Source organism: Chelon labrosus (genome assembly GCF_963514085.1).
Source record: "Chelon labrosus genome assembly, chromosome: 18".
Lineage (NCBI taxonomy): Eukaryota > Metazoa > Chordata > Actinopteri > Mugiliformes > Mugilidae > Chelon > Chelon labrosus.
Window position 1 is genome coordinate 15,326,324 of NC_140351.1, and position 22,880 is coordinate 15,349,203.

Consider the following 22,880-nt stretch of genomic DNA (forward strand, 5'->3'; position numbering starts at 1 on the left):
GTATCTAATGTTTGGCAAGACAAACATTACCTTTACCTAATATTATTTAGCTAAACTGGCTAACTTGAAGCAAAAGCATTGACTGTAGAAAAACATGGATGATGTGTCCCCTCTTACTTCCTGTTCAAACTGAAGCTAGAATTACGGGGATACGGGCAGCGCCATCTTGCAAGTTTGGAGCCAGAGTCTGTGCAGTGCTTTCTGAGAGTGGAGCCGTGTTACTGATGAACCGTCCACACTTTGGTTAATACTGCGCTCTTTACCGCCGCCAGTTACAAAGAAATGCTGGACTATACACTATGGACAGCTTCACGGAGCAGTTGTCAGTGGCAACTGTCAATCATCATGATGTCACATATTGTCAACTAAAACTAAACTTCTCAGAAAAATTGACACTTGAAAATATATCAGTATATTAACTACTTAAAATGACAGAAATTATCCTCAGAAAAAAATATTTGATGTGTACTTTAGTGTTTTAGTTCGGCCCAAGTCCCATCCACTAACATGGAGGTGGAGCTTATGCACTCTACTGTAGCCAGCCACCAGGGGGAGCTCCACATGCGTTGGCTTCACTTTTGAAGAGCTGCCATTGCATCCTTTTTTTTTTTTACTGTCTGTGAGCAAAAGTCAGAAACTAGCTAAACGTTAGAAACTAACTAAATGTTCGTGTTTATCTGTAGACATTACAATTAGGCTAGCTAGATACTTTGGCTACCTACTTTAACTCACAGCGTTTCAAGTGGTTTAGTCGGTACTAAAAAAATCACAACATATGTCATGAAGCTCGAAGGTGGGAACTGAGTGTTGAGAAAATAGGTTTAAGACAAAAAGGCATGATTAGTGAGACCATACTTCAGATCAAAATTGAGTTCAGGCTTACAAGACACCGCATCAAAACATTTGCTTTAAACTCTGAGACATTTGAGAGTTGTTTTTTTTCCTGTTAGTCTGAAATCAAGATAAGGACTGTTTTGCTAGTAATGTACTACAGTTTCTGTCGCTCAGAAACAGGGTGTTTGTGACTCTAATGTGCTGCTCTTATCTCTGTTTCCACTCGCAGTTACTGTCCCCTGCAGGAGTTTTTCTGTTTGATCATTTTTTTTGTGGCCAGAGAAGTAGTACCAGCTTTGATGGGCAGCAACCATCTTTGTACAGTCATTTTCACACAGCACAGAAGAAAAGATTTCCAAAATGTCAGGCCGCTCAGAAGAGAACAACAGCAACAAGCACTATCGACTGACAAGCTGACAAGCGGCTATTAAGCCCGGTTGAACTGCTGAGGTGAAGTCACAGCAAAAATACATGTATATAAAAAAAGCCAGACGGGGCTATGAGGAATGATCCAACAACTGATGACAGAAACAAAAACACAAACCAAATAGCGATTTACTGAGGGGGAGGCGGCATCTCAAAAGGGCCGAGTAATTAGGCATTGAGGTTATTTTTTTTATTTTTAAGTGGCAGCAAACAGATGGACTTCGGCTGCTGCAGCCATCTATCAGCCATAATCCAAAAAACAACTGCGTTTCTAACAGGCTCTGCAAAGACTCACACAGAACAAGTGTGGGCTGGTTTCCATGGTGAGCCAAGCTAATCAGCCATTTCTCATCTTGTTGAGTGACACGGACTGAGCCCAGAATACCCTTGAAATGCAGGCTTGAAGTATTAACTGAAATAACCATCTATCTCTTTACCTTGACCCCACATGCTAACCTAAGCCATTAAACACCTCCCATGCGAGTCAAAAATGAGAAGATTACTATCGCGCCTTAATTTGCCATCTCAACAGAAGACAGACGTCACAAAGAGCGGCGGAGTGTAATTGTCCTTGTCTAGTGCGCAAGATTGTTGCTACGCCGAAAGAAAAGAGACAGCAGGCCTCCTTCATTTGCCACGCAATGAAACTCATTCTCAGAATATATAGCGGGGTAATTGAGCGATGAATTACTTTTTGCATCAGCACCACTCAATGACACACATTCTGATGTTGTAATATATTATCTCCCCTTTTGTGGCAATTCATCCCCAGAATGACATCCAGGGGAAAATAAACATCCTCCTCCTTTATCAGAAAAACCTGAAAACAACTTATCAAACTTTCCAGAAGCAACATTTCTTTTTCATTCTATCTCGCTAACGGTGCGTAGGCTTCAGAAGGTACGCCGCGTGACATTGTGCTTTTTCATTATGGAGAGTCACGTCTCCGGGTTTGACTGGTGAAAGCTGCCATTCCCTAAAGAGCAGAAATAAATGAGTTTCACATCAAGTAATGCAATCATCCGTGGTTAAACCTGGATCTCCCAAAATTTGATTATATCTGCCATAATTGAGTAGACAACTCTACCTAGGGTTACACTGGTGGGGGAGGGGCACATTTATATAGAAGATAATTAAAGCTTTATGGAAAATAGATGTCTAAATGGAAGACAGGCAATTTATTTAAAAAAAAAAAATAACTGACAAGACTTGTACATTCGACGTGGGGAAAAAAATATATATCAACAAGAAAAAAAGAGGACAATCTTTATTTCAATCTTTCAAACCAGTAATAAAGTGTGACAATCTCAATTCAAACCCGAAGAGGAAGTTTGGCAGAGAATGGTAGGCAACTACAAAGACCAGAAGGCAAGGCTAGGGCATGGTTTCCTTTTTAGTGCAGTTTCACAGTAGTAATACAGAAAACCTCTGTATGTCAAGAACAGGTGTGCTTACGTCAAGTTGTGCCGAAGTCACCGAGCAACAACAGCACTATGAAATCCCTGTAGTTCATTTTAATTACTGGCAGATTTTATTACCCTTGGACAGATGCTGCCTTCAAACGGAGTCGTGTTTACGAGAAGAGACCACACCAGTGGCCGCTTCTTGTGTTACTCAGGACCTAGTAAGTATACTAGTTGTGATGTTTATGTGGTTAATGTACTTAATTATAATAAAGTTGTTTAGAGTTGTCTTTGCAATTTCCTACATTAAGATGTTGTCTTGCTAATACGTTAGCATCAGTGCTAACATCACTTCTAGACACCAACAGTTGCTAAGCAGCGGCGTATCCATGGCTTACAGCTGACGTCGCCACGCCTTTCGTGTCCTCGACTCCCGACGCTGTGACCACGAGCTCACGGGTTTCATTTGAAGGCAGCAAGATCCAGGCTAGCTGTAGTTCCCGCTTATTATGCTAAGCTAACTAACTGCTGGCTTTAAATTTGCCAGAAAGGTCATAGAGTTGTGTCAACTTCTCTCGCCTAACTCATGGCAAGAAAAGAAAAAAAAGCGTATTGCCCAACATCAAAGCAAATGGGTCTGTACTGAAAAACGTGATGTCGGGTATTTCCATGCGCCACTTAGTTATACACATACTCAAGTTTGTGAAACATGTTTTCAGGTGCTTTGACTTCCCTCACCGGACCCCTGATCCAATAAGGCGCACTGTACTTTGACATTTTCATAAAAATTGCATTACATTGGGCGTAGCGGGTGTTAGGAGCAATTGCTCTTTTTGTGAAATGTGTTTTTGAGTTAAAGAAGGCGCCACAACCCCAACATGATTTTAGCTACTACATACACCTCAGTCGTAAGGATAGAAAATGGGAAAGAGCAGGATTTCTTAGCCTTGGGACCAACTGACAACAGTGGGTTACAACAAAAAAAAAAGAAAGGGGGGAGGAACAAGTAATATTCTATATGCTCAGTGTACGTCTCACTGCATTGGGATGCAAACTTCAAACTGCCAAGTGAATTCAATATAGGAGCCAGTGATGGAGGACAGATTGAAATATGAAAACAGACAGAGCCTGTCTATCTGAGGAATATGAGTTGTTAAGAGCCACAGGAGTCACTGATGCATGTTATGGCTTTTGCTAGACAGGTACAACCCGTCTATACAAGGATGTTTTAGCAGGTTGGTCATGTTGGGTGGAAATGGGTTAAAAGGAAATGTCCATCTGCCACTTTTTTTTTTTTTTGGGTATCACATAAGAGTGATACAAATTGCCAGCCCAGCTCTTTTTATCATCTTTCAACATAAATGGACACAAATAGGTGTCTGACAGAGAAATAAATTGAAATGCACGACTGTCTCAGCACTTTGCACCCCTAGGAGAAGAAGAAGAAGGAGGAATATTTTAGGCAATAACATACAAGAGAAATAAAGCACATTTCATTTATGGCGAATTTTCCTTCTTGGGCACTTCCTTTGCGATCTACACACATCAATAACGATACATAAGCCTACACTTGGGGGGTTTGGGCAGATTTTAAGAAAATATCTGAGTGCTTTTATTTTCTACTTATTTTGAAAGCAATTGCAGGATATTACGGTAAATTAGAAAAAAAAAGGAAACTACGATCATTTGGGAAATGACAAAAAATGATACAAAAGGGGCATTTAAGTTCAAAAAAACAAAGTGTCACACATCACATGGAATAAACCAGTGGTTGGTTCAGAATAAATAAGGTGGTATGTTTGGTTCACATCCTCTCACGAGCATTGTGTTTACACCCCATCATTAAAAAGGCTGTTAGTTTTAATGTAATTCAGATGCTTCGCCTAGCAGTCGACCCCACACTCTGAAACACAGAACTCGAAGATGGGAGAACAGTCTGTGCTCGAGGGGCTCTGAGGGGAAGTGAGATGAAAAACAAAGAAGCAGAAGAGCAATACATTGATATGTCTTTGAGTTTCATGTCACTGCATTTGACTAGGCCTATCATCCTCTATCCTGCGGGCGCCCCTGTGTTAATCGGTTTTCTTCTCTTCGGGATCCTTCTCCCCAACATCCTCTTCCTCGTTTTCTCCCTCTTCGGGGCCCTCCAGCTCAGCGGCCTGTTGCCTCTCCTGCTCCTCCTCGTCCTCGTCCTCCTCTTCGTCAGTGTCCCTCTTGAGCGCATCCATGTCATCCGAGCCGTCATCCGTCTCAGCCGTGCAGATGCCGTAGCACATCAGGCTAATTACACCCAGTGGTAGGCCGAACAGGAAGCAGCCCAGCAGTGGTGAGCTGCGGAACACAGACTGAAACAGAAGATGAAAGGAAAGTAAAAGACAGGGAAGTGTGGGGGAGGTGAGGTATGGAGGAGAAATATAGGGATGGTAAGAAAGAGCAAAAGAGAACAAAACATGAACTCACTTTCATGAGACTATCAGACACTATGTTCCTGATGTAAATATACAAATGTAAGTAAAAGCCATTTATCATCTGCAAACATTAACATTCACTAAAACTCCCCTCCCTGATGTCTCTAATCCCTAATTTAAATCTGAATTACTACTCAGGAAAAGCAGGAAGATGCCAAGTCTTCAGAGTGGATTCAGTTTGTGACAATTAAATTAACCACAAATGTGCTTGTTGATAGACACAACAGATGAGCAGGCTAACGTGCAGATGCATGGAAATCACAAAAATGATTTTTTTTCCCAGCTGCTCTGTGCTGGTTGACGCTTCGTCTCGCAGAGGTTACCTTTGCCAAAATCTGATATTAATACCTGCATTGTTTACTTCTTTTCCTTGGTCTTCCGCAACTATCGCCGTCGGTGCTACCGACCATCAACTGAACAACTATCGGGTTCAGTGACTCAGAAATGGGTCTGAAATCATGCCAACGGGTTGCCGTCTCCAGTAGTTTAAAAAAGCGCCGACCCATTTTTCGGGATCAATCATCAGCAAGTCATTATGGCTAAATCACTTCATTCCTTGGGAATTGCGGCAATCACAGTCGAGGAGGAAAGTGTAATGTGAGCAGCAAAGTTCAACCGTAGTCAACTGTGACAAACTTATTTGCGCTTTTAGCCGGCGTTGTGCCAATGTGTTTTCTGAACGCTGACCTTTATAGAAAAGTGGAAGCTATCATAGCTTAATAAGTCTTTTACGCCACTCACTTTTGTTTAACTTCAGTTGTACAACAAGAGAGCCATGGTTTCCACACAGGGTGCCATTAGCATCTGAGCTAAGCTAATGAGTTCATGGATTTGCTAATTGACCATTACAAATCACTTCCCTCATCCAATAATGTTTTATTGTACAATATAGTTTGTAATGGTGAACAAAAGTCCACGTTGACAGAAAACAGAGACTATCCAGGTGTTCTTGTGACTAAGTAGCACGTAGATCGTCAGCTAATGCGGTTTAGCAACTACCCCATGACTCATCAATGTCACCAGGAGTGTGCTTCCACGCTTTTCGCATACACAAGCAAAAACCACTTTGTAGTGTGATTACAGCTTGAAATGGGGATGTAATTTTCCAACTAGCGAGTTGCGAATAATAGCAACGCTGAAACAGGAACTGACTGCATGAAACTGATCTAGCTATTTGCGAGGCAAAAATAACTACCTATTACTATAGCTTCTGTGACAGGGCAAAATCATTAACGACCAGCTGTTCAGGACAAAACATCCACTAACACAATTACAAAGTCAGACGGGATCAATAAAGATGAACAAATTATCTGATTATCTGTCACCACAACCAATAATTTGCAGGAGGCCTGGTCAGTGTAAGGCTCTGGGCGAAATGTAATGAAGCTGCCTTGTGAGACTAAGAGAGGAGCTGGGGGTCAACGGGGTTTCACCGTTCTGTTCTGTCCTGAGGTCCCTTGATGGGTCAATCCAGCCATGCCCCTATTTTAATCATTCAACATAAAAACAACAAATAATTCATCTCCACTTCTTTCATTCCAGTTCAGTGCGGTGGAGCCGTTTCGGCGTCGTTTAATAAAAGCACGGCATCTGTCAACAGCCACTGTTTTCGGTTGTAAAGAGTAAAAAGCTGTTAGGTGACGTGAATTTAAAATCAGAGGGCACATCAAAAAATATCAGTTGAAAAATCACAGAGGCTTTTATGTTTTTAGCAGAGATGCCACACGTTTATTTATTCATTTATTCGTTCATTTGCATCACGCCATCAGGGTCTGCGAGCGTGTTTAGAAAGCAGATCACATATCGTTCGCGGGAACTCGCGCAGGTTTAATATTTTAGTATTAATTACATTTCCGTCATGTAATTTTAGGTCGTCCGTGTTACGTTATACGACTATACTCCCTGTTTGTTTTGTTTTACGCTGATATGACTTTTATCTACAATCCCTCGGGCCTCTCGTACTTTCTCATTGTACAGCTTAAAGCAAACTTCAAACACGATCGAGCGTCCACCTTTATGCACTAGTCTGTCTGAGGATGATGTCGACACCCACACACACAGTCCTCCCTGCCTATTTTGGGCTAACCTCCCAAGACCACACACACGAAAGCCACAATTACGCTTCTCTGTGGATGAATGTAAATGTCCCTGTAGACCTACACAGAGCAGGGCGTTACAGGTAACCACAGGGCGCAAGCTGACTGAACTTCCTGTCGAGACAAAAGGCGAAACAGGAAAGAACGAGAAGCAGCTAGAAGAGAAAAATACCTAAAATTATATAGCATAACCTCTAGTGGACATGGATTGTATCTGTGTGTTACCCCACCATAGGATAGAGAGTATTAAAGAAACATACAAAAGAGATTAGTAATAGATATTCTTATTAAGTTCCATATGTTGAAACTTTTCTTTCTTCTTTTAAAAGGAGACAACAAGATAAACATTTTTTAATGCACTGGTTAATTTTGAAATATTGACCTATTACCTGACTTTTGGAAATAAAATAGACATCTTACTATACTTCCTGTATGGACATGTAATGTAATTTAAGCTAAGGGTATTATATGGTGATATCTATGAGTCAAAGGTTTTTGACATAAATTGTGTCTGCCCCTCTCCAAAAAAATATATATACACAACAATCAGGCATAACATTACGACCATCTTCCTAATAATGTGTAGGTCTCCCTTGTACTTTCAAAACAGTTGTGACTCATCAGAGAACGGACATGGGCCTTCTGAGGGTGTCCTGTGGTGTCTGGCAACAGAATGTTGTAAGTGGGAGGGCTTTTGGGTCCTATAGGTTGAGGGGAGGGGCCTCTGCGGATCATCCCACAGATACTTGATCAGTTTGGGATCTAGTGAATTTGGAGGCCAGGTCAACACCTTGTGCTGTTCTTCGTGTTTTTTTTTAGTTGTTCCTAAACTGTTTTTGTGTGTGTGTCTGTGTCAGGCTGTATCCTGCTGGGGATGGCTGCTGCCATCAAGGAGTGTCATTGCTATGGGGTGGGGGTGCCTGGTCTGGTCTAGGTGGGTGGTACATGTCTAAGTAACATCAACATGAATGCCAGCTCCAAAGGTTTTCCCAGCAGAACATTGAACTGCCACATGACGGTCAATGTTCAGTGTCAGTGGTCATAATGTTATGGTTGTTTGGTGTATATACAATTGTATCTCTAAAGCGTGTTTTATTAAAACGAGTTTACACAAATCTCCACTTCAGCAGCATGTACAAAAGCCAAACTTTCCATGTTTTTTCCCCGATTTATATTCTGAAGGTTTTTACAGCTGGAGTTTGTTCATGCATCATTCACAGCCTGAAAAACACAACTTCTCATCTATGACGATAAATGGATTTTGACAGTTGCTTCATGGAGAGATAAAAAGAGGTGTCCAAAGTCACTCGGATATGGAACAAGAAGTTTGAACTTGGCTTTACCCAGTATTTAGATTTCGGTTGTACAAATGTAGATGAAGGTAACACTTCATTTCACTTTTTAAACGTACCGTGGTTTGATTTTATTCCTAAAGCATGGAGGTCAAGAGATATCCAATCTCCCCTCAGTAAAAATCTTTGACTTTATAATACGTGAAAAAATATATTATCGCAAGTAATTTGCTGTGGAAGTTTTATGGTGATTAATATTTGTCTGTAGTGTCTCCCACTTAATTATAAACGTAACATGCTTCATTTGAAGGATCTGCACATTTTTATTAAAAGCAGGCTGTCAGTGGATTTGTCCCTGAGGATCAGACAGATAAAAACAAAAGTCAACAAGTTCCTCTAGCGGTCCGCTCCCTGGCCACAATTAAGACACCTCTCATTTCACATGCATGCTCTTCACTTCGATAAAACAATTTTCAAATATTTTCCACACCACTTCCGCGAAATGCACAATCCCTCACCTCCTGCGGGCACAACAATGCACCGAGCGACTGAAAGACAACTCGGCGAGGGCTTCTTTAAATGATCTAGGTGATAAATGGGTCATTTGGCCTTAATGTAGCAAGATACATCAGAGAGAATGTACCTAGGAGGAGGCATTTGGTCACCACTTCTGTCAGCCGCAGAGCTGAGAAGAAGGGAAATATTCATGTTCCCTCCAGTCACTGCCACTAGAAGAGGGATGGTAATTGCTGGTGCTCTATGCAGCTAGATGAGGAAAAGATGGGTATGCTATGCTAACACAGTTGGCTATGAGTCATTGGGCCTAATGCTGTTGCTTCCTTATGCTCTTGTCAGACGCACATTTAAAAAGGCTCTCCGGAGGCAAGTCGATAGCCGATGCCTATCTGCTTTATATCATATTATGTCACTAAGAGGAAAAAACTAGTCACGGTGCTGCTTACAGCTCGCTAAATTTAGAGAAGAGTTTAAGTGAAATCTGAGAGTAGCATTTAATTTCTCTTGCAGATGTAAGTGAAGCCCTTCATAAACAGATTCTCACAAGCCAAAGAAAACCGTTACCCATCTCTCTAACAGGGTTTATTCTTCTACTGATTCTATTTAAAAACCTGTCACATCTAATCTGAATTAAACCTTCAATAAAAATCTTTCTAAAAATCTGTGCTTTGATGTTAAACTTCCAAAGTATCTTCTACTCCTTTATGCTCCTTTAGGTTCTCTCCACATCTTTTTAAGGACACTGTTAGGGCAAGTAGCTGGCTTCACCCCTGGTTACGTTACAAAGGTGCCCACTGAGACGCATTTACAACACGGCTGTATTTACATTCCTATCACACCCTTGGTAAAATAAACACGAGTTCTCCCAAAAGGACCGGCGACTTAGACTAAAAGTGGGAGGAGAAGCAAGTTCGGCCTTCTGACCCTCTCCTCCCTCCACCTCCTCTTGCTTTGTTGCTTTTTCCCCCCCTTTTCTTCATACTGCCTGCATTGCATATTCTCAGTCGTACGCCCGGTCTTGTCCTCTAAATGTCGTTTTTCTCCCAGAGGGAAAGTGCAGCCCATTTGTTTAACACTATTACAGAACTCGGAGCACGTTGCACATATTCGGTATTAACCCTGATTTGGCTAACACAGTCAAGGTGAAGCGTGGGGTGACACATGTGAGCAAGAACATTACTCCATAAGACTGCCCATTAGGTGTTCAGTAGTACCATAATAATGTGTGCTCTAATTGTAGAGGGGAAGAGAGACATTTATTTCAAGAGGAGACTTAGCTGGGTAGCATGTTCCTACAGTATATTAAAATGAGCAGAAAATGAAATCAGCCGGAAGGTAATTTAAAAATCTAATCCACAATATTTGAGTGGGGGGAAATAATATGTGACAATGAGAATGTTTTAGTGTCATTTAGCATATTGTTTTGGTTCAACTGTTTTCATCTTTTCTGGCGCTCTCACCAACACTGTTTCAAAGCTTAACCTCCTGTAAATTATCCTATTGATACCAAATACCAGACGTTTAGTTAGCAGCTAGCTGTGCACAGAAGAGTACCTGGTAACTAAAAAGTACGATTTTTCCCCGAAGGAACTGGTGGAGACCAAAACAGAGACAAAAGAGGGGATATTTAAGTTCAATTTGACATATGTGACTACATATTAATCTCACATTGCTATGTGTCTGTAAATACGTAACTGAATGCTAAAAAGAACATCAGAACTTTATATGTCATAAGTCATATCAACTTTATTTGATTTTTGTGCTTTGAGTTTCATGTGCTGCTATCGACTGTCTACAAAAATGAATGTCAACCCCAGTAAAGCAAATAAAAAGTAAGATTTTCCCCCCAAGGAACTGGTGGAGACCAAAACAGAGACAAAAGAGGCAATATTTAAGTTAAATTTGACATATGTGACTACATATTAATCTCAGGCTGCTACGTGTCTGCAAATATGCAACTGAAAGCTTAAAATAACATGCTGCTCTTGACTGTCTGCGGCGTCAAGCCAGTCCACCAAACCCTATTAATTAAAATGAAATATATGAGAAATGTGTTTTTTGAGATAAACCGTTTTAGTCAATAATAAATTGTCAAATACTTTTTTGGCACTTCTTATTAAAAGCAAATTAAACTGTCGTGTAGGATTTGTTTATATAATTTTGTATGAATTCTTTGCCAATATAACACATCTACACTGCGCTTGGGGAAATATTATGACTGTCTACGTGTAGCGCCTTGGAATGAGCCGTCACCTACTTACCATAATGGTGGACTTGGCATCAAAGGCCACGCGTTTGATCCTCTGAACGATACCATCTCCTCCGTATGCCTGCAGGAAGACACAGTTTATTGGAGAGAGGAGCTACTACGTCACGTTTGTCTGAGTTTTGATATTCTCAACTTAAATGCAGGTTTTCATCTACATATTCATAATAGACAAACACTAATAGACTACGAAACAATCAATTATCAATATGTGAATAAAATCTTGTTACCCGCTGCATACATGGAATAATCCAAGCATCAGGTATCATCTCATATTATCAGTGCATCCCGAACATTTGAAACATTTTTTAATTAACCGCTCCCCCGCACAAAATTATCAAATGTTCCAGACTATAGTTTGTTCATTGGGCTCATTTATTAGCAAAACAGCTGGGTAGCCAATGAGTGATCTGTCCCGACGCTAATTCGTCAGGATGGCCAATTAGTGAGCTCTAACTAATCGGCGCTGCAGTGACCGAGCTGAAGGCTGGAATGAGGTGATCTTTGAGGAAGCAGCTGTTACACAGACTAAATTGGATGACGACGACGACACAAGCAGTTTGCTTCTACAAACACACAGAGGATGTTGTTGGAGTTGTTTTTTTTTTCTTAAGTGTAAAGGAGGAAAGTGTAAAGGGAAAACTGAGTCTGGCCTTAACAGCAGTAAGTAACTATTTCATAAAAACCTGGCAGGGCGATGCCACAGCCTGCTAACAATGTCTTGTTATGGCTGGGTCATGGTCAAAACAAAACCAAAGCCTCCGTACACCAAGCTTCTCATGTATCCTTAAAAAAATAAAAATAAATGCTAAAAGTGTTTACGCATGGAAGAAAAAGAAATTGTCTCCACACTCCACAAGAATCCATTTGAAATCTGCTGTAACTATTGTTACATCTTCTGCAGAAAAACATTATTCTGTGTGTTTCCACGTGAAGCACAAAGCAGCCCCGAGACACCGCATGGCAGATATTACCAGCTCGATCTGAAGAGGCCGAAATTGTTCAGGTTTTGGTTACAAGTGGACTGCAGGAACATGGTGGTTTCTGTTGCTGTTGATTTGGTAGGAGGTGGTTTGTTTTTCCAAGCAAAAAATAGCCCAGACCTTTGGCTGTCTGGCTTACGCTTTCATACATCTGGTGACTTCAGTGTAGTACAGGGAAGAAAAAAAAAAAAAACACTATGACATTTCTTTTACCAGATTAGTGCGCACACTACATCACGGAGTCATGTAGCAATCTCGGTGTTTGTGTTAGCAGACAGAATTATCGTAGGTAATCTTTTTAAAAAACGATATAAAATCTAAACATGCGAAAGGAGATTACAAAAATACCTCATCCGGCGAAAAATATTTCCTAGAGAGGGCTTAAAATGCAAGGCAACGTGCTTGATTAATGAAGACTACTGGTGTGATTACAATGGTACAACACAAGAGGAAAGGGGAGGAAAGGGCTACACTGAGCTGAATGCATAAACAGGAAGCAGGAGAGGGAGAAGAGAGAGCGAGGGAAGAGGGGAAGATCTGGACCTGTGCAGAGCCGTTCAAAACGCTGTTGATGAATTGAACCAGCTGCTCCATGGTCTCAGTCGGCTCACTGGGCAGGAAGTACTGCTCGTTGGATGTGTTGAGGATGATAACGGAGGGCACTGTCACCTCGCTGAGGACGAAAAAAAAACAAAAAAACAGGAGACAGCGTTTAATCTTCTTAACCTCAGCACCTTGGACTGCAATAATCAAAGAGCATCGTTACACTGGAGCAAATTGGAGATTCTTAAAGAACAAATTGCAACACAGAGAATAAAACAGTGAGATAAACAAACCCTTTGTACTCAGAGCAACCTAACTTTTCCCATGGGCTTTCGTTCTAAGAGAGGATTTTTTTTTTTTTTTTTTGCGAGTAAAAAGGCGATGCAGCATGGCCTATTTCAGAGTGGCGTTTCTTCCATCTTTTATGCAAACAGTGTGCAACTCAGGGGCTTTATGGGTCTGTGCCGGTCACCGTTAAAGAGACCTTTACAAACTGTAGCTGACAAGTGAGTCACTGGGAGTTCAGAAGAAAGCAACTCTGCATCCAGGCCGAGACACATACAGTACACAACACATACAAAGGAGCCCAGTGGATGCTTCGTTTTAATGGCAAACACAGCGACAGAGACACACGCTGTAGGAACTCCTGAGCCTACTCATTTCAACAAATCAGCAGAGGAATTACAAAACTCAGGGAGATAAGGAATAAGGTCATATACACAGCCAATCCCTCTTCCACACGGCTCGCACAACACCAAAGCCGGGCTCAGATAAGGTATCCTAGCGCTTAGACACACACACACACACACGCGCTCACACACACAAAAACAGTCCATCACGGCGCTGCCACCTCACATCCCTGCGGTGTTACTCAGCCCGGCAACAAATTGCACACACAAGCACACACACACACACACATATATCCATCACTGTCCCAATCCACCACCCAGCTGAGATCAGGAGTGCAAACATACACGCCTGTGCGGCAGAGACATCAGCGCCTCACTACTCTGTCCAGCTGAGATCTGCAATCACATGAATGCACGCTACCACTATGAATGCGTATTTCCATCATCCAGCCTACTCCAACAGATGGCACCCATTTAAAATAAATATGGATTAGCCTATTCGCCTCCTCGAGTGGGACCGCTGGGGGTTTGCCGCAATTTTAAAGGGTCATACACACATTACAGTCACTTCCTTTCCACTGCAAAAAAAAAAAAAAAAAAGAAGTCTGCCACATAATTAGAGCGTGTAGTTTTGTTTTTCTTAATTTAAAACCTACTAGGATTGTAGGGTTGTTATTAAAGGAATAGTTTGAATATTTTAGGAATAAAAGCTAGTGCTGCCTGTGTATTTTGTTACAGAGATATATGTTATGAAGTTAGCATGCTAACTAGCTAGTGCCCGCTGGTCATGTCACATAATTCTCCTTTCTACCACAAGAAGTCAAGCTGCAGTCGGCAGACAAGCTGTGTTCAATAGGAACTCGGGATCTTGTGGTTACGACAAGAGAAGTCGTGTACACAAAATGCTTGTGCAAGTGGTGTAAGCAACAACAACAACGTCTTGAAGCCAATGATACTTGAAACTGGGCTATTTAATGTTAAATTAAAAAAGATGAGGCCGTTTCGGAATATCAACATTTTCTGGGTACATAACAGCCCTACGTAAAGACCTTTCTCGAGACCACAAGAAACACAATCCCAACTGAATGCAGGGCTGATGTAGCGTCTAAGCTAAGAATTTGTTCCTGACCTAGGATGGACCCCTGCTATTTAACAGCAACCCAATCAGACCTGGTCAGGAGAGAAGCAGCATAAGTTTCAGATGATATAACAGCAGGTACCCAAAGAAAAACAATGGTAAAAAACAATATAGTATGAAAAAAACACAACTGTCAAAATTAAATTGTTGTCTAGCATTGAGCTTCAGTCAGGAGGCTGTTAGGCCAAGTTAGCTTTGGTTTTACATTTCATTTAAAACTGTTTCAACAGTTTGATTCAAGGTCATAAGTCATCATTATGGAAAACACGCTTATTTGCCTCCAGGGGAAGTTATCACTTTAGTATCTTTGTGTTACAATGTACAGCTAATGTCTAGCCAAGAAGCCATTATCGTATGTTAGCATTAAGTTTGGAAGCTGGGGAAACAGCTAGCCTCGCTTTAATGTAAGACTGCATTTGAAACTCGCGAAATTAAAACAGAATTCCACGTAAAAATCAACGTATATTTACACAAAAATAATAATACACGACAATTACACGTTGTAACAATGTCTTGGTGAACACGTTATGGTAAGCTGCTGTGCGTTAAACGTGAAGATTTGGTGCATCAGGGAATGCTGATTAAATAAAAGCAATATCCTTAAATCCTGGTGAGAACAGGATAAATAGTAAACACACGTTTTACTTATAGGTGGGACTTATTTTCAGCAGTTCATTGGTTTTGTTTTCCTGGGACTTCCTGGGATTTAATCACTGCGAGACGACTTAATTAAAAACCTAACCGTAAACTGTGATAATCGTTATCACAGTGTGTCCAGGAAAAACATTTTGGATGCCTGGCGACAAGAAACCTGGATGGAGATTGATTTAAATTGATCTACTGCTCTGTTGTTAAAATCAAACAAATGAAAAAAAAAAAAAAAAAAAAAAAAGGAGGGAATTAAGGAGTTTGTGGAAACAGGAGCCATCTTTAGTTAGCACTAACTGACCGCTGGTTTGTTGTTATAGAGGCCTTTCTAACACTTGACGTTCTTCTTCCCACTCAAAAGCTTTTTCAGTCACCTCACATCTCTTTAGGTTTCTCACATCCCACAGTGCATCCCGTATAAGAGGTTTGTGATAATCCTGCGTATAAACAGAGGCAAAGACGACCCCAGACTTCAAGTGGTGCTCATCGTGCATGTGTGTATCCGCGAGTGTGTTTATGTGCCTCTGGTGAAAGCTGGGGCAGCCTTATGCCAGACAGACTGCTGCCAGGACACAGTAATCGCTGTGATGACAGAAAGAGGGATAAAAAGCCATCAGATTTATTTCCATGGCCCTCCTAAGGGAAAGGATTAGTGGACATTGACAGGCCAGGATTTCATTCCTCAAAGGAGGGCAATTAATCCAGCGCTACGGCAGCCAAATGCAGCCATGTAAAACCCTGCAAAATACATATTGTATGTGTTCATGCAAAATTAGGAAGGCTAATCACCCCTTTTATCCTTAAATAAAAACACTCCCTGACTAATTTCAGCCTTGTACCGGGAGTCTGTTGCTTGTACGAAGTCACATTTCAAATACGAATTCTAGTGTACTCACTGACACCCAAACTTAATTACACAGGAGACCATGTCCGCTATAGTCTCTCTCATACAAACACTAACGTGCTCAAATTAAAATAACATCCTGCAGCGGCCTATTACAATAGCTCGCAGGCCCTCACGCAGAATTATACGGAGACACATAATTAGATGCTGTACGTTAGCAGACACAAAGCAGACAACTGTTACAGAGCCCTGCTGGCCTGTAACACTAGTGGGCTTCTGTCTAATTAAAAGAGTGGGATGTCAGTTGTGGGGCCTCTCTCTCTCTCTGTGCAGGATACTCAAACACTCGGTCTCAGACTGGGCACTACTGCGGCAGGGTCTCGCTGCATCATTAGCGTTGCTCTATGGCAAGCCATTAAAGCACACGGCCACTATAGATTTAATCCATGCATAGCCTTATCTCTAAATTCCTCATGTATTCCCCTTACTGGCCTGACAACTCACAGGAATATCCGCTCGCACATCTTCTCCTTGCATGAGCGAGGGGGTTAAAGTTGCCGGGAGAAAAGAAATGACAGCGCGCCCGCGTAATTGACTTCTCCGCGAGAGAGCATCTTTAATGGCGGAGGCTGGCATTACAAGTCAGTGCAGACCTGGATAAGTAGCTGACGGAAGGTAACATGAGGCTGAGAAAGTGGAGGATGACGTGAGGAGAGAGAGAGAGACAGAGAGAGAGAGAGATAGAAACTGAGACTGGTTATGAGACACTCACCCCATAATAAGGCTGTTGATGTAGTCATTCCCATCCATATGGCCAAACTGGAAGTCTCTGCAGATGAAAGACAAAATGACTGTCGTGAGAATATGGAACATCCGAAACAAAACTGTGTAAAAATGAACTCTTTTTACCTGTCTGAGCAGAGCACAGAGCACTACCACAAACCCGGGACATAAACACCAACGCACACCAGCACACAAAACATGAAAACCTCATTGAGTGCAATCGCATGTTCTCGCTGCGGAAAAACCGGGCGAGCGCTTTTGTCACTGCGGGAGAAAGACTATCCCCTAAGCTCCATCCCGTGCCGTCTCCCGTTTCTCCTCGTCTCTTCCGCCACAGAAAAGACTCAGGTGATTTATCTAAACGATAAGGCAGGAGGAGGAATTCAATTTGTATCTCATTGTGCTGCACTCTGTCTGAGCAGAGTGTATTGTGGCTGGGCTAGGAAAGGGGCACGCACACGTCCAGGAAAGCTAGAGACTTCCAGTGAATGACTGATTACTGGGGCCTCTACATATATATTATATTCATATGAATCATAGCTACATCTAGGACGTTCGTCCCCTGGGTGCTAAACAATGCGCCTGAGCTTATATGAATGGCATGATTATGAAGAGGCACGACGATACAATAAAGCCGGTGCGCGCAATATGAAATCGGGCTGATCATCTTGCTGACAGTGGTGGGCAAGACTGGGAATAAAGCTCATCAAAAAGTCAGCTCGTAACGTCCGCTCTGTGAAAGTGCAGCACTACGAGATCAGAAAGAGTCCACATCTTCGAGATTAACGGGGGGAGCATGAGGGTAGGACTTTGTGGCGAGCAAAATGTGATGTTGGAACCTAATTTCCTTCCAATTTCACCGCTCGGCAGCTTAAATATTTACACGTCTGCTCGCCATGTATGTCCATCTTCGGCTTCTTGGCCGCACCGTCGTGCGGGCTGGCCAAAGAGGGCGACTAACTTAGCAGGACTTTATCTCAAATGTCTCGAAGCTCTAATGGAGTGTCTCCGAAAGCCAACAGAATGAATATTCAGAGGAAAGTGGGTGTTTTTTTTTCTTTTTTCTCCGACCCTATTAACTAAACTCTGCAATGCAGCCGTGGCCAAAATACAGAATGCGTTTTATGATAGACAAGAATGATCATTAAAAGAATCATGTGGCCCCTGTCACCAGCAGGCTTTCACATCTCAGACATGCTTTCAAACACAATGTGGCTTTTGTGGATGGGATTAAACAACGGGACAGCAGTGGGCCTCCTGGAACTAATGACTACCAATATGTGTATTGCTTTTAGCCCATTTTACTTAGTGGTCCTCGTTCAGATCAGTGTTTAGAAGGTTGAATGCCACTACTGAGGGAACTTTATTCAATAGTCGTCTATTTTTACATTAAGCAGAGATAATCAACATAATAGAATGTATTTGGTGCTTTTGGCCACCTGGTGGATACAACCATAGCCAGTCAGACCAATATTCACTCTCCATTTAGCTTCGGTTTGGTGCAGCTCCAGATGAAAACATCTGGTTCAACAGTACCTTCTCCAACTTTTCTGCATTTTTGTTGCTCGGCCAGGAGAATACAGTAGGTTTATGGGAGGTTTTTCAGCTGAAAATAGTTGGATAAGAGCAGGGAGAGTGAGCCAGAATACCAGGAGTTATGGGCAATGAAACCTAAACAATGAGCTAAAAATGCAAAAACGGAGGGAAACTGCAGAGGAAGGCGTTTTTACATTACACCCATGAAGCTTTAATACGTCCTGAAACTTCACAAATGTTGCCCTGAGGCTGACTGCCTTTAAACTGGGGACGCAAAACAATTTATGGACTGAAATCATGCAGCATACAAGCTGAGTCAATAGTGACTGGTTCAGAATTTCAACCCACCACTAGATATAATCCTTTTGCTCACATGGAGCTCCTATTCCCCCCCAAATGCAACAAACGGCGCATGAGCTGAAATCCCTGTCTGACATTTATCGCCGCATCTAATGGCACGGGCTCGTTCAAAAGTCAGTCACCCGCTAAGATCTGCTGACTCCATGTGCTGCCTCCACCCACCACTGGGGGCAACACTCGAGTCTGCCACTTGTAATTACAAGTACCGCTTAGGTGTGTCAGTACGCGGCAGGCAGCTCTGATCTCGGAGGGGATCTCAAATTCAGAAGTCTTCAAAAACAGCACTGGGTAGTGTGGCAGACAGTAGGAGAACTGATGATAGGGATCTGTGTAATTCAATCAGTCCTAATGGGAACGCCTGGAGAGGGAGAGACTCTTTGATCGCGGCGGCTTGAGATACACCTCTCCGTATAAAAGCAGAAATCCGTCTGATGAGGCGACGCGGTTAATGACGGGGAACGGTATGGAACTTAAGCACAAACCTAATGATGCAAATACGACGCGTTTTATTTTATTAATCCTTGCGGAAATCCTCCTTGCGTCTGCTACGAGTGATCAGATACAAAGGTCGGTTAAAAGAACGGCGACCTTAAGGTTTTAATTCAGGCCACTTCAGTGGAGTAGATGTTTGTTTTAAACTGGACGCTCTAGCTAAAGACAACCAAGCAACTGTGCTCTCTAAATCATTCTCCTGCACACATACAGTCCTTGATTGCACGAGCACTGGAGTGTCTGCGCTCTTGCACCGTCCCTGTCTTTTTATTTCAAACTAAAATAAGAAGAATAATGCTGTGAAATTACACATTTTTTTTAATTTATTTTCTCCAGAAAAAAGAACAGGCATTAAAAGCCCCTATCTCCAGTTGTTCTTGCACAATTGGAGCCGGAGAAAACAGAAAATTCTCCATTAATACAAGCCGAGTTGAGTTTATGACTGACGGCTGAAAAGAACACCTATATTTGGAAGCTGACATTTTGCATAATTACCTTTCCACTGAAACTCCACACACACATACACACACACACACACACACACACACACACAGAACACGAAGAAGAAAAAAATAAAAAATAACAGACGTGCCCTGACAAAGGCATAAACTTGCCGGTGAACAGACAGGCAGCGCTCCCCAGTGAGAGCATCAACCCAGAATAAATGTATAAATTGGATTTTCATCTCTGACCTCATCACGTATCCGTGCCTCACCTGTTAAAATGTTCTCTGTACTCCTTCGCCACCCTCTGAATCAAGGCCTTTAATCTAAAAAGCAAATGACAAGAGAGCGAAACACCACATGAGTTGTAACCTTTTTTTCTTTTTTTAGCCGGCGGCTGCAATTTGTGGGAAGATCCGAACAATAACAGCAAGCCTTATCTTTATTTGGAGTTAAGTGTTGCGTCGTGGCGAGTGTGGGAGTAATTCATAAAGAGCTGCGCTATTTCTTTTCAGCGTGCTTCGTACCTGCCACTCTCCTCCGTGGGGTCCTTCTCATCGATGACTGCAATCGCTACCAGTTTTCCTGAGGTGGCAGATAAGGATTACGAATTAAACACAGAAAAAGGAAAAAAATAAAAAAAAAAGAGTGAGAACGCAATGAAAGGCAAATAAGAGGTTTTGGAGGAGATGCATTAACTCTCAATGGGGGGAAAAAAGAAAAGGAAAGTCAAACATTAAGCCAGCTTAGGCTTTCTGCTTGGTTGAAGAGGAAACAAGAGGTCACTTTCTGGCAGAAGAGCTATTTCTGTGCCATTCAAAACCCCAAAACCCACGACATGACAAATAGGTCTGCTTAAAAATACTGTTACACAACTTAAAAAGGTTGAGGCTAGAAAACCTTAAGTGAACGGAGGAGAGTGCCAGCCTGCCCCCTGCTGGTCACTCCTTATTTAGGAGGGTTGAGGTTATGTAAAGAGAGTGGACAGCCCGGCCGCAGAGGGAATTTACATGTCCAACTGAATGTAGCAGCACTTGCACAACGTTCAGCCCTCGACAGAAAATAACTGATTGTTTTTAGTTTGGTGGCTGTGGGAGAAAAAAAAAAAAAGTAAATCCTGGTTAAATTAGTTGATTTATGGTTTAGTTCAGAGGTCTTCAACAGGGGGTCCGCGACCCCTAGGCGGTCCGCGGAGGTACTGCAGAGGGGTCGCGCAAGTTTTGGTTGATTAGACATTTTTTTCATATTCTTCTCCGCAATTTTTTCCACAAATTGAAATGTCTTTAAATACACATATACATAAGCAGGGGGTCCCTGCTCCATCTCTTCATAAGTTTGGGAGTCCTTTGCCTGGAAAATGTTGAAGACCCATGGTTTAGTTCATGTTTTCCACCAACTGTGAACAATTAACTTCTCTGTGCAGTTTCACGCACATACTGGAATAATCGGCATGGCAACATCACTCATCATTACCCATTAGTGTTTTTTTTTTCCTGTTTGTGGTGGTATTGTAGTTATAAACGGTGGTAATCTCCCGGGGCTTCATTACAAATTGAAGTTACGCATGTTAATTAAATCATAAGGAAAGTGTCACGGGCGCCTCACTTTCCACGAAAGGTGACGGCAAAAGTTTCCAAGTGCAATTATAAATGCAGGTGCAATCATTAAAGTCTTTAATGAGGGATGGGTTCTTAACATAATTATCAACTCTGCAGATGTAAAAGGAAGTACGGTGCTGAATGGATTTTTGTTCAGATGATTTGCAGCTCCCTTCCAGAGTGTGTCTGTATGATAAACTAGACAGAGACTAGAGGGGGGTTTTCACAACCTGGCAACTCAAAGAACCGCTTGTCGATTGCTCATCACTGATCCATAAAGCCTTAGATGAATTGAATATCAATAAAGTTATTAATCGCAACCAGAAACATTTTCTCGCAGCATCACCATCCATCGGTATGACTGCTAATTCAATTTATTAATTCAACACTTTGTGCGTCTCTTTATCTCTGTCTTTTTAGGACTTGACAGACTCTCTCCAGTGCATCTTAGCTAAACCTCATTAAGAGATCTTCACCCGCTTCTCGGCCCGCTACCCTCTGCCATCAAGCCTCCCTCTCCTCGAGTTTAGGTGTTATTTCTGACCCACACATGAACTGGAACCGCAAGCCCAGGCCGGTGCTTGATGATTTCTGCAGCTTCATCCTCCAAACTGAGAAGACGGACGGCTCTAGCTCTTCTCTGGCTCTTTTAATCACTAGACAAATGTCAAGCTGATCACATCAATGTTTCCGTATCAGAACGAGGATTTTGCTTCATGGAGTAAAGCAGCAGGAAGCATTTTTGAATCATTTATTGCTCACTTGCCTCAATATTGAAGTCCTTCAAGCTTCAGAACTTTCTGGTAAAAGCTTAAAGAAAGACCTCATAGCTGGTGTGAAGTGATGAGCAGTGATGCATTTGAATTTTTTAGAGACCCCTCCAAGAACTCGTGTCATGTTTCAGCATTTTCATAGACTGGGCCAGACAATTTTCTAATGCACTGATTTGGGGACTGTGTTGTTTATTATTTATCGACCAGTTCACTCTGTAAATTCATGCAACAAGCTTGACATTTATGGATCAATTTTTAAGAATGCCTCATAAAACTATACTTGAGCTGACGTTATAAAATGTGCAGATGGTGACCTGGAGGTCAAGCCAGAACACATGCATTATGGAATAATACGCTCATAGTCTGCCGCCCTGCCGATCAGACCTGGCTCTCTTTCCCACACTTCCAGCGCATCTCCAATTCACTCTTAAACTTTAAAAGATACACTATGTTGCCAAAAGTATTCACTCATCTGCCTTTACACGTATATGAACTTAAGTGACATCCCATTCTTAATCCATAGGGTTTAATGTGACGTTGGTCCACCCTTTGCAGCTATAAAAAGCTTCAACTCTTCTGGGAAGGCTTTCCACAAGGTTTAGGAATATGTTCATGGGAATTTTTGACCATTCTTCCAGAAGAGCATTTGTGAGGTCAGACTGTTGTTGGACGAGAAGGCCTGGCTCACAGTCTTCGCTCTAATTCATTCCAAATGTGTTCTCTCAGGTTGAGGTCAGGACTCTGTGCAGGCCAGTCAAGTTCCTCCGCACCAAACTTGCTCATCCATGTCTTTATGGACCTTGCTTTGT

At 42.1% G+C, this 22,880-nt stretch overlaps 1 protein-coding gene across 1 annotated transcript in view; it reads right to left on the reverse strand.

Annotated features, from left to right (window-relative positions):
• Positions 1-713: 713 nt before the first annotated feature.
• The window catches only part of tmx3b (thioredoxin related transmembrane protein 3b), a 39,667-nt gene continuing 17,500 nt past the window's right edge, over positions 714-22,880 (reverse strand). Inside the window, exons 11-16 of the mRNA XM_084566126.1 lie at positions 20,228-20,285; positions 19,973-20,026; positions 16,859-16,915; positions 12,828-12,957; positions 11,297-11,365; positions 714-5,008 (exon numbers count right to left, since the gene is read on the reverse strand). Coding sequence (XP_084422252.1) covers positions 4,736-5,008; positions 11,297-11,365; positions 12,828-12,957; positions 16,859-16,915; positions 19,973-20,026; positions 20,228-20,285 — 641 coding nt within the window. The 3' untranslated portion in view covers positions 714-4,735. The remainder of the gene's footprint in view (positions 5,009-11,296; positions 11,366-12,827; positions 12,958-16,858; positions 16,916-19,972; positions 20,027-20,227; positions 20,286-22,880) is intronic.